This window comes from Rhipicephalus sanguineus, chromosome 8 (assembly GCF_013339695.2).
Source record: "Rhipicephalus sanguineus isolate Rsan-2018 chromosome 8, BIME_Rsan_1.4, whole genome shotgun sequence".
NCBI classification, from domain to species: domain Eukaryota; kingdom Metazoa; phylum Arthropoda; class Arachnida; order Ixodida; family Ixodidae; genus Rhipicephalus; species Rhipicephalus sanguineus.
The window spans coordinates 5,979,022-5,991,218 of record NC_051183.1 but is presented as its reverse complement, the minus strand read 5'-3'; the positions used below and the strand labels follow the sequence as shown (position 1 = coordinate 5,991,218).

The 12,197-nt window shown below is 45.2% G+C and overlaps 1 protein-coding gene across 2 annotated transcripts in view; it reads right to left on the bottom strand.

Annotated features, from left to right (window-relative positions):
• The window catches only part of LOC119401262 (isobutyryl-CoA dehydrogenase, mitochondrial), an 88,427-nt gene extending 82,420 nt beyond the window's left edge, over positions 1-6,007 (bottom strand). For both annotated transcript variants that reach the window (XM_037667943.2, XM_037667944.2), the window contains exon 1: positions 5,809-6,007. In XM_037667943.2, coding sequence (XP_037523871.1) covers positions 5,809-5,923 — 115 coding nt within the window. In that variant the 5' untranslated portion in view covers positions 5,924-6,007. The remainder of the gene's footprint in view (positions 1-5,808) is intronic.
• Positions 6,008-12,197: the final 6,190 nt, after the last annotated feature.

The window sequence follows — 12,197 nt, the reverse complement described above, 5'->3', positions numbered from 1 at the left end:
TGGTTTTTTTTTTAATCTAAAGTTTATTAAAATAATAAAGTTTATTCAATTAATAAAGTTTATTCCTCCTCCTCCTAGTCCAAGTTAGCTGGCACAGCCGGTACATATAGAGATAGAGACCGACTTTCAAATTAAAGGATTCTATATAACTAGTCGCTTAGGTACCGACACTGAGATGACATTATGAAGATCTCTAGTGGAAACTCCAGATTCATTTTTCAATTTACACGTGGACATCAATCGACCTCGCAACGCTTGGCTCATAGCGAAAAAGGGCGCATAGGCTGCTACTCGCTGACTGCATCGCATAAAATCGATTCCCACAATGCGTGGGATCTCACGAATTTTTTTACTGGCAGGCTTATATTTTGTTAAAACACGCACCGAACAAGACAGAGTATGCTGGCGCAGGAAGTTTTAGCTATGCCACTGAATTCAATTTAAGATGACCAACAATAATTCTCAGGAGGAAGCAAATACCATTTGCTACCACTACACCTTGTGCGAAGCTGGGGTTACGACTTCTTACGCCAAAGGTTGTTTTCTGGACGAGTATTTGAGCTGCTCTTCGGTCACCGATCAGGTAGTAAGACCCTCTGCTGATAAATAATAAATGCGTACCGTATTTTCTCGGCACTTTTTATAGGCAGTCATGTCTAAGGGTACCCATTTGTAGAGGACCAAGAAATTACCCTTTGTTTTTTTTATTGGAAGGCAGGTGTGCGCGAAAGCATTAACTGACTGTGTCGGATTGCCTTGTATTCTTATTAGCATTTTCGTGTTAGGAAAACCAGTCGCTACGCGGTTAAACACTTTTTAACTTGTCATTGCTTAAATGATCTCTTTAGTTGTTCATCAACACAACATATCCTCATGGGCGTCCGGAGGGGGGTGCAAGGGGGGGCAGCTGCCCCCCCTTGGAATTTCGGATAATATTTTTCTATGCAGTTGCGATAAGCTACACAGCTGGATTAGCGCACTCAGGTCCTGGCCTTCAGGTTTGCCATTCAATTTCGCAGCTTACAAACTACTGACTAATCTTTTTTTTTGAAATATACTGAGTATGTGCAGCGCAATGGTACGAAGACAAGAGAAGACACACAAACGACATAGACTGGCGCTGACTTCCAACTGATTTGTTGAAAAGCACGAAGCCCGCTTTTATGCATGCGCACATGTTAGCAACAACTCAAACGCATCATGGGTGACCATACAAAACCTGCATCTCTTTGTCACTTAGATACACACTTGGCGTACTTACACACTTGCTACCAGACTTCTTAATATGAGCTGCCTCGATTATTTCTCTTTCTGTTTTCGTTTTTGCATGCTTGATAAACGTCGCGTGATCAAAGTGCGGAGTGCATTTACACTTGCTGCAGTGATCTGCAAGATGTCCGCCTGATTCGTTTTTTACATTCAAAAAATGCTCCCGTGCTCTGATGTTGAAACATCGGCCCGTCTGGCCAATGTACTCTTTTCCACAGCTGAGTGGTATCTTATATACCACTTGAGTCACACAATCAGTGTTACGATGAACATGCTTCTTCGTGCAGGATTTTTTCTTTTCTTTGGTGAGCATAGGGCAAATCTGGCCTAACTTACATGGCGCAGAAAACACCACTTTGACATCATACCTTTGGGCAATCTTTTTAAGATTGTGGGAGAATCTATGGATGTATGGTATCACCTGCGGTCTTCGTCGATCTTTTTCTTTGTGCTGGTCAGGTTCCTTTTTCTTTATGCTCTGTAAAACTGATTCACAGACAGCATTGACAAGCGACGACGGAAAGCCCGCAGCGCCTAAACGTCGCAACTGATTGTTCAGACTGTCCGAAGTGGTGTGTAGGCAGCTTTTTGCTAGTGCTGATTTCACACATGACGTCGCGATCCCCCTTTTTACAAGTTTAGTGTGCGCGCTGTCATAAGGCAGAAGGCTCTTCTTTGTCCTGGGGTTATACATATAGCAAACATGGTCATTGTTGAAGGTTAGCTTGAGATCTAAAAATTGCATACTGTTGTCACTTAGCCTCTCACAAGTAAAGGTTAAACCACGTGATTCAAAGGTAAAAACACTGGTAATCATCGAACATTCGGGGGAGCTCAGCTTCCAGAATTCTACCGGCTTAAACAGTGGAAACTTCTTAGAACTTTTACAATTTTACCTCCAGTCAACCGCCATCTCTCTTAATGGACAACAGTACGTGCAGAAAAGTGGCATATGCATAGGGTCATCAGTCGCACCGATACTTTGTGACATATTTTTAGCCTCTGTTGACAGGCGTGTAAATGCGCGGGTTGCTGATTCAGAAGTCATTAGTATTTTTAGATACGTAGACGACTACTTAGTCTTTTTACCAGATTTGAGTCCCACAGATTTTGAAAACATTGTCGGGATGATTACCAGTGTTTTTACCTTTGAATCACGTGGTTTAACCTTTACTTGTGAGAGGCTAAGTGACAACAGTATGCAATTTTTAGATCTCAAGCTAACCTTCAACAATGACCATGTTTGCTATATGTATAACCCCAGGACAAAGAAGAGCCTTCTGCCTTATGACAGCGCGCACACTAAACTTGTAAAAAGGGGGATCGCGACGTCATGTGTGAAATCAGCACTAGCAAAAAGCTGCCTACACACCACTTCGGACAGTCTGAACAATCAGTTGCGACGTTTAGGCGCTGCGGGCTTTCCGTCGTCGCTTGTCAATGCTGTCTGTGAATCAGTTTTACAGAGCATAAAGAAAAAGGAACCTGACCAGCACAAAGAAAAAGATCGACGAAGACCGCAGGTGATACCATACATCCATAGATTCTCCCACAATCTTAAAAAGATTGCCCAAAGGTATGATGTCAAAGTGGTGTTTTCTGCGCCATGTAAGTTAGGCCAGATTTGCCCTATGCTCACCAAAGAAAAGAAAAAATCCTGCACGAAGAAGCATGTTCATCGTAACACTGATTGTGTGACTCAAGTGGTATATAAGATACCACTCAGCTGTGGAAAAGAGTACATTGGCCAGACGGGCCGATGTTTCAACATCAGAGCACGGGAGCATTTTTTGAATGTAAAAAACGAATCAGGCGGACATCTTGCAGATCACTGCAGCAAGTGTAAATGCACTCCGCACTTTGATCACGCGACGTTTATCAAGCATGCAAAAACGAAAACAGAAAGAGAAATAATCGAGGCAGCTCATATTAAGAAGTCTGGTAGCAAGTGTGTAAGTACGCCAAGTGTGTATCTAAGTGACAAAGAGATGCAGGTTTTGTATGGTCACCCATGATGCGTTTGAGTTGTTGCTAACATGTGCGCATGCATAAAAGCGGGCTTCGTGCTTTTCAATAAATCAGTTGGAAGTCAGCGCCAGTCTATGTCGTTTGTGTGTCTTCTCTTGTCTTCGTACCATTGCGCTGCACATACTCAGTATATTTCAAGACATGTACCAACTCGCCCATCAACGGATCCTTCTTGGACTAATCTTGCCTTTCATGTCACGGCAGTTAAAGAAACGCTGCCAGTGCTGAATGCCCCCCCCCCCCCCTGCGTATGCACCCCCCTGCAAAAAGTTCTGCGGACGCCCTTGCATATCCTGCACCTACAAATTCGTTCGAGGGGAATTTCGCAGTGAATGTTTGTCTTGTCAATGGACCATGACCCGAATTTTAAAAGCCCGAAATGAAAAAAAAAAAAGTGGCCATAAACAGCCCCCTGTGAATTAGCTGCCAGACAGGACGGCCAAAAGTTCGTCGTCAGTGGTTGGGGACCGAAGCCATGGGCTCTTAAAAAATATCCTGGGCCGGCGCCAGGGGGGGGGGGGGGGGGGGGGGGGCTCTGCTCCCCATGAAGCAGTCCGGTGGAGGGCCTCGCAGCCCCCCCGTACTCTCCGCCTATGAGTTGCGGGACAAGCTTGAAAGCTGGGCTTCTCGATGTACTCGAATCCACTGCTTTATTTCTCACCTTGTTCCAAGCCGCCGCGTTCGCTGCAAGCTACCATATGATTATAAGCAAGGCCAACGTTTTTAGGTTAATCTAAAAACGTTGGCAAGGCGACGCAGGTAATCGGCAACTCAAGCGGAAACATTCTTTAGATCCCCCAACGCAGCGCAACTAAAACACTCAACAGTTCTGCAAACTCATCGACTCACAGCAAATTGGATATACAGCAGCGGTGATGCTATTCCTTTCCGATGAAAGAAAATGAATTTCCGGAAACAGGAAGACCGTTTCATCGGTCCGTAAAACGTTTACTGCTGCCCGTATTTGCGTCGTCGATTATGTAAATTTCAGGCAGGGCAGAATAAAATGATGACGGAGTGCTCTATAACGTTAAGAGCCCCTACTCAGCGGTATATATATAGCCTTCTCTGCAATGCTGTAGCGCAAAGCGCGAAAGCTTCGCATAGGCGCAGAGAACCTACAGTGCGTGGTCGTGAGACACGGACAACGATCTCCACAGCAGAAGCACAGGGTAAATTTCATTATATAAATAAGTGTTTGATGTGTAGAAGTAAAACTTCGCCTCAGTTGATGGTTTCCCAGTGTGCAGCCGACAATGACCACTGTCGAAAGTTGGGGGGGGGGGGGGGGGGGGCTCCTCCCCCCTAACTTTTCTCAGTGGGTAGGGGGGGGGGGGGGGCTAGCGTCCCCCTTGCCCCTCCCCCCCCTGGTAGATGCGCCTATGTAGAGTTATCCCCTGATAGTACCAGTAGAGCTTCAAGTATCGAAACCTGATCGAATATCAACAGTTCAGCTTGCGGACATCTCTTTCACGTGCTGTGCATCATAAGCAGTGTGCGTTTCCTTACATGCATAGTTTGCACTAGCCCGCTCGACAGGAAGCTTGCAAACAATGTTTATTCTTTAGGCTTGCTTGCTAGTTTATCTGCAAATAATAAGAAAAATGGCTCGTAAATGCGCCAAAATAGAAGCTCAAAGGAACCAACCTGAAATTATATATATATATATATATATATATATATATATATATATATATATATATATATATATATATATATATATATATATATATATATATAATATGCAACTTCGGCAGTTAGGGTAACACAAGCACGACGGCACGGCACTTGAATCGTGTTTCGCACGGAAGACAGGAGTCATCTCAGTCTCAGTCATCTCAGTCTTATCTTTCCCGGCCGGTAAAAGCAAGGAAGGTACTGAGGAGACTCGGGCGAGAACAATAAAGGTGCAAGCAAATTGGGCCAAGCAAAAGTTCTGCGAATCATGATCGAGTGTTTTTTCGCCATATTATACGGAATAAATAAACACTTATCACGCGCATTATTCGCACGGTGCTGATGGCCTTGCAGTTCAAAGGTGGGCTAGCTGATTACACGCACATAAATACGCGTGCCAATTTGCGCTCTGGATTGGACGGCGACGAGCTCCGTGTGGCTGTCAAGGCTGATCACGATTATTATTTTTGTCTTCATTTATGCGCCAGTACAGTTATCACAATTAGGGTGCTTGACCGGCTCGTTACCCATCACAGGCTAATTAAAAGTATTTGATTGCGAATGGCAAGTAATGCGCACGTGAAAATCTTCGCTGATAACTTTAGAAGCAAGAAATGTTCTGCACATTTCTCGGGAAAAAATTTGACGTATGACGGTCGAGCCACGCGCTATAGCTGTGCAACTGATAAGGGGAAACAGAAATGATATATTTCCTTAATTAACGGCACCGATCGGAAAGCGTTAAAATTTTGTCACGTACCTGCATTCTCTGCCGAGCATGTATTTGAGGAACCCACAATTATCACGAGGTGGTAGATAACGCATCATACGTACCGTCCAGAGCAGTCGACGCATTGCGGGTCGTGCATTTATGCGGCGATGCAAATTGAGCCCTGAAGAGCAGCGCGCAGAATTGCCGTCCCATAAGTGCCTTGCTAATAATCCCCATAGCTGTATCCAATTTCTCGACCTGAATAAGTGCGCGCTCCCTAGTTCTTGAATTTTGAGCAAAGCCCGGCCCAAGAAACGCGCAGGGTTTTTATAGGAACTCGGGACGATGGTGCAGCCATCTATTGGTGAACGCGGGAAAGTGGCCACGCTGCAGTCTCGAAAAATGTGATTTTCACAAATGCGAGCTCATATTACTTGAGACAATTTTTACGAGGCGTCTTGGAGGCAGCCTGGCTACAAACCATCGAATGCGCCCGCATGCGGCCACAAGCTGCTACCGGTCAGGCCACGTCCGGGCGAACCTTTGAGGAGCGAACTCGATGATTTCGCCTCGTGTTCGAATTTCGTGCGGCTGCTCTGCGGTGGTTCCAGAGTTGCAATGTTTGAATAATCGCTCGCGTTAAACGTCTCCGATATCTTCCGCATGAATACGCCAGTAAGTTGGCCTTCTTGCTAACACGCGGATGCGAAATAACGGCGTGAAATGCCCGTTTTTTAAGAATAAACGCGCCGTTTTCCGAGAGCGTCCGCAGCCACCGCGCTAGCAGAACACAAACAGTAAAAAAGGAGGGAAAATTAAACGCCACTAAAAGCTCTTGAGATGCAGAGCCTGAGCCCACGCGTTCCCCAGTGTCAAGCGTGTGTTACAGTGCCTGGTGAAATTTATTAGTGTTGAATAAAGGTTCAGAGAACCGTCGCAAACCTTTTCTAGCGACGAGTTTGTGCAACATCTGAGCGGTTGACAGACGAGCTTGGAAAAACGTGGATTTACGTGATTTTTAGCGCCTCCAAAATTGTCTCCGACTCCTCCGCATGATCTGTGGACACGAAAGCGTCATTGGGAAAATTTTAAGATCGTTCCACGTCGTTTTTCATTTCTGAAAAGGAAAATTACGGACTCGAGCAGAAGCCCATTGAGGGTTGCCGAACTCGGTCCGCACGAAACCGATTTCGTGCGAATTGTTTCGCCAAGTTTCGCGTTCGGCGAGAGTTCGGGTTTCGCGTCCCGTCGTGCATGGCTGTAGTTTCGACGAGGCAACGCTCGATAGCGCTCATTTATTTCCAACATTCGGGAAAATAATCATTTATGGTGAATTATGAATTAAAGTGGTGTTGTGACGTCGACACTAAGCGAACATTTGCGCCACATATCTGAGATTGTCAGTGCAGCTGGGCACGCATGCATATTCCACGTGAGCTGCACAGATGAGAGAACTTGGTCGATACACTGCTCTAAACGGTTCCCGTGATTATGCATGACGTTCAGTGGCAGTGGGGTACGTTTTGGGGGGTTCAAACCCGCCCCGAAATTTTTACACTTTTCATGCGCATATGCGCGCGCCCACACACAGATACATGCACGAACACGCAAGAGGGGTGTCGTACACCCCCGGAAAAAAATTTCTCGCTGACGACGTTCGTGATTTCTTTCGACCATTTCACCACCACGAGGCTGTGTTGCACTAACACAAGTGCAGGCGCCTTTTGCAGGAATTCCTACTTATGGTTATGGTATTGTGGTAGAGTGTACTATACTTATGGTACAGAACATAAAAAAAAAACATGTTGCCCATGTCGTTGTGGCTGTTTTGTGGTAATACCGCATGGGAAAGTGCAGTTATAATGTGCACACCACTCACTTTTTTTTTTTTTTGTCGTTCTCAGATTTATGCTTTGTTGAACCCAGCTAGGGACATTGCACAGTGAAGGTATTTGAAGGCATTATACCAACTTACGCCATTAATGCACGTACAGTACGTTTTAATTTCCATCGGAGTGGCGAGATGAACGCTGTGTGACAGCATGAAATGACGTTTCCCCGTTATCGTCGTGTCGTACCAGTGCCGAAACCCGCCCAAACATCCCACTTTCGTTTTCGACATTCTCATCATCAGCTGAGCGCTCAAAATGGCGGCCTGCGACGTGGCTGCTCGGTACTACACTGTATCCAACGCCGGTACAGTCGGTACAGTGTAACTACAGTGTTGCTCCAGATGCCGTGCGACAGGGCTAACCGAGTTCTCAGTGCACTGTTTCCAAACGACCAAGTTTGTAGCCCTGACTTTTCAGCTTAACTGCTAGTGTGTACTGCGTTTTGTGTGTGGTGTGCTTGTCGTGGCGATGTGCGTTGGTTCTTCGCAAGCTTCCAAATGCGCAGTGGCGAAGGGGAGGCGATACTCTTGCCTGCAACCGCAACGGCATGCTGCTGCTGTGTATCACGACGCCAAGCGGGCACCCACTTCGTTCACGGCACATGCGCTGCGGGAGTCCGAGACCGCATAAAATGCGCAGTGCCAGCATCATTCGGCACGGAGCTGGCGTGGTTGAGTTTTTGCGAGCGTGGATGTCCCGAAAATGTAAGGTCCATTATGGCGAAAGAGCGTAAACGAAGGGGTAAATGAAGTGATGGACGAAGCGGTGGTCACCAACTGATTCTTTTCTTTTTTTTTTTTAAACTGTATTTAGTCAGAACAACAAGGAGCAATTGTAACAAAGGGGAGAACAACGTTGTCTGGATGACTCGGCCAACCAGCCCTGAAATCCTTTAGATTATGTTGAACAGGTAATCCTTGGTAATAGACATTACCTGTAACAGCCCTAGAAGTAGCCTAAAATAACGATAACGACAGTTGTAGAGTGTCTCGTGAATCAACGAAGAAGGTCTGTAAGCATGTCTCAGCAATGCTGCAGTCCTCAATAAACAATAAGAAACAACAAACGCGTGCCAAGTAGGCGCATATCATCAAAACTAGGATTCGAAATACGCAACCTCCTTGCCAAAAACTGACCAGCCTGGCTAAGAGTTTTTGTGTGAGGGCAGTTTGATTCGCTTGCACCACCCAAACCTGTACACAAAGTTCGTTGTAGCAGTGCGGCAGTGGCCTCTGAATCATGCCAGTTTTTTTAAAGATGCAGGTCTGGATCGATATTTCTATGCACTTTACCTGATGACAGTGCTGGCTTGGTTGCAGATGTGCAGGCGTGAAGCAGCAGACTGCCTAGCACATGTGTAGGTACTATTGAAATTTCACGCATTTCTGCTTACATGAACTAAAATTTGGGCAAGCTTCTTGGATTTCATACCTGAACTAGATGTGCGAGAAAACAACAACAACACAAGAAGGAAAAACACCACCAGACAAGTGCAAAAACTTCAGAATAAGTTCAGTGCTTGTGTGGTGCTTTTTTTTTTCATTCTTGCATCGTTTTCTTGGCCTTCTAGTTCAAGTATGTGTTTCTGCTGCTTCCATGCGACATTGGATGCATTTACACCTTGAAAACTCTGTTTTGCGATGCCTCAAAGTTATGTGGACAGTGCACGTTAGGCGTACAAAACATAAGGTGTTGTGCTGTGCCAGCGTGCATTGTGCAGTGCACCACTGAACTCATTATGCACAATTTCTGAATACCTTAAATAGGTCACGCCTGCTCAGTTCTGGCTTACACATGACACAGCTGATTGACCATGTGCCTACAGCGTCCGTTGTTGCAGGCAGGCTCCAATAATGCAAGCTATTGGGTGCTTTTCACTAATGTTCAGCGATATTGAGTACAGATATTTCAGAAGAGCTTGCCACAGGGCTACTTGGTACACAGTGCTAAGAATAAAATATTGCAAAAGACAGACCAAAAAAGTCAAAAGGCCGATCTTGTCTTTGGCCTTTACGTGACATATTCCTAACTATCCATATCTATAAAAGGGGTACTGACACCTTTTTTCGAAGGGGAGTTTACTCTGCAATACAAATCTCCTGTTTGCGGAGACGGCCCTGAGCAAGTGTGAAGCTCAGCAAATGTTGATAAAATATTTTAATTTGATATTAAAGTCAATTTTTTCATGGCGCACCTACTGACATCGCCACTAGCTTGACGTCAGGCTACAGTACAAATTCTGATGACTTCACGCAGCAGTCTGGCTAGTTGTGATGACGTTAGGTACCAAAATTTCCAAGATGGCCGCTTGTGCGTCATCAAAACTTCCAAAATGGCCACTTGTGCGTCACCAACGGAGCCACGGTGCGGAGCAGCCGTGGAAACGTCACTATATATTGTGCGAGCACGTGACGAGACGCTCATACCGTGTTGTGACGTCAGGGTACAGTAGGAACCGAAACTAGCTTTTAAAAACATACTGTAATGACATTTTCAGGGTGCACTCGCGCTTAGCACTACTTCTCTAGGCTCTTGAGGGCTTGACCTTTCATTTGACGCAAAAAAACGACAACTGAAAATATTTGTGTCAGTACCCCTTTAAATGGCTTGACAATATTCACAGATGCAAACAGCTTCTTTGTGAACCAGCCACACCGTAATTGGGGAAACAGTTGACATTACGTTTTCAGACATTCTTGAAGTATGCTTTTCAAGTGTGCTTTCCATTTCTGAAGTGCCCTCTCACTCTTCGGAGACATTGGCTGGCAGACTCAATTGAAACAAAAGGAAAGGGTTCGGCCACACATATGGCTGCTTATGTACCCAGCCTCAGATTAGCACCATCCACGTCCAGAACACCACTCGCATTATTCTGAGCCTCAAATGCGCAGAAAGTAATCGTACCCTGAGCTTCACCTATCCTGGAGTAGTTGTATCCCCACCTGTGTGCTGTGCTCTTTTTATTGAGGCGACCCATTACAGTAAAAGCTCGTTAATTTGGATCTCACGGGACTGGAAAAACTGCCCGAATTGACCGAATGTCGAATTATCGAAAATATCAAGAAAATGATAAATATGTATATTACATCTCTGCACTGTCTTTTTTTAATGAATATGTAAAAACAATAATTACTTTGCATAACAGCAGTGCAAAAGCTGTAATTTTCGCCATTTGCGCTTCGTTCACAGTGTGAACGCGTCTCAATTGACCCCTGTGTCTTAATACGAAACATGCTCTGATCCCATACCTTATTACGTACCAACAACACGATTGTGGGTGGCGACCACACCTTTCTGAAAGCCCGTGGCTGTTTTGGCTATCCGCTAACGCTGTTTTCATTCCGTTACGTCACACTATCGCGGCGCTTCGCGGTCGGCTTGCTCCGAGGATCGTCCAAATTAACTGGGTTGCGGCCAAATATGACCGAATTCACGAGAGTCTCGTGCAATTAAACAATGCATACGCTGGCCGGGAACAGAGAACACGTCCGAATTGTCTGATTTTCCGAATTAACGTGTGTCAACTCAACGAGCTTTTACTGTATCTCATTTTCGCTTTCCTTACTCAGTGACCAAGAAATGTAGAACCAAAAAGAAAGGCAGTATAGTGGCTATCTTAACCTTTTGCTGCTTCTTGTCCAATAATCGAAGGAAGCTAATGAAAGCACACCACTGTTAATGAGATATGCCTCAAGTGTTTCTGCTTGGTTGCAGTGTGGAAAACAATTCTTTCTTACACATGCACAAACGTAGTAGCTTGTATGTAATACAAAACAACGGCCCACAGTCACACAGTAATGAACTAAATGCCTAGCCGTATAAGAAAGCGCAACACTGAAAAATGTTGCCACTTTACTAAGCTGTGTGCATGATTGTTTCATGCACTTTGACACACTCCCATCAACGATTTTGCTTTTGCGATTGGTTTGTGAGGCAATTGCGGTTGGTTTGGTTTGTGGTTGGTTTGTGAGGCAATAAACTCGGACAGTGAGGTAGTTTGATGATTACATTAGAAAAGTATTGCAGGGGCCTTTGTAAGGCATAATTCTTGGTGTGCATGTGTATTATATGTGGGTGCTATAAGGGCTGTGTTGCGTATGGGTTGAACATGTGTTTTGTGGAATCTGTTATCATGTACCCAGCGGTCATAGCTGGTCATGACCATAGGCCGGCAAACTCACTCATGAGTCGACTCACTGAGACTCACTTGTACTCAGATCTGGCCGTGAGTCTGAGTTCGAGTGAGTCCGGGTGAGTAATATTTTGGTGGAGTTTGAGTCCGAGTGAGTCCGGTTCAAGAAAATTTTAGTGGGTCTGAGTCCGAGTAAGCCCTAGGTGGAAAATATATTTTTTGAGTGAGTCCGAGTGAGCTCCACTTTTTGTTGCCGACTTATGGTCCCACCTACTCATCCTCAGCATTACTATAAGCCTTATATAGGCTTACGTTTATACTCAAGTCTATTCACGCATATCTCAGCACACCAGCATTCACGTGCCACTTCAATATTTATTGATCAGAGGTGTGAGTTAGGGGAAGCGGTGCCATGACTTCCCCCTGCAAGCCCTTTCATGGGAAGTTCTTTATCAAACTATCTCGTGTGAGCCGCGTATTTCAGAAA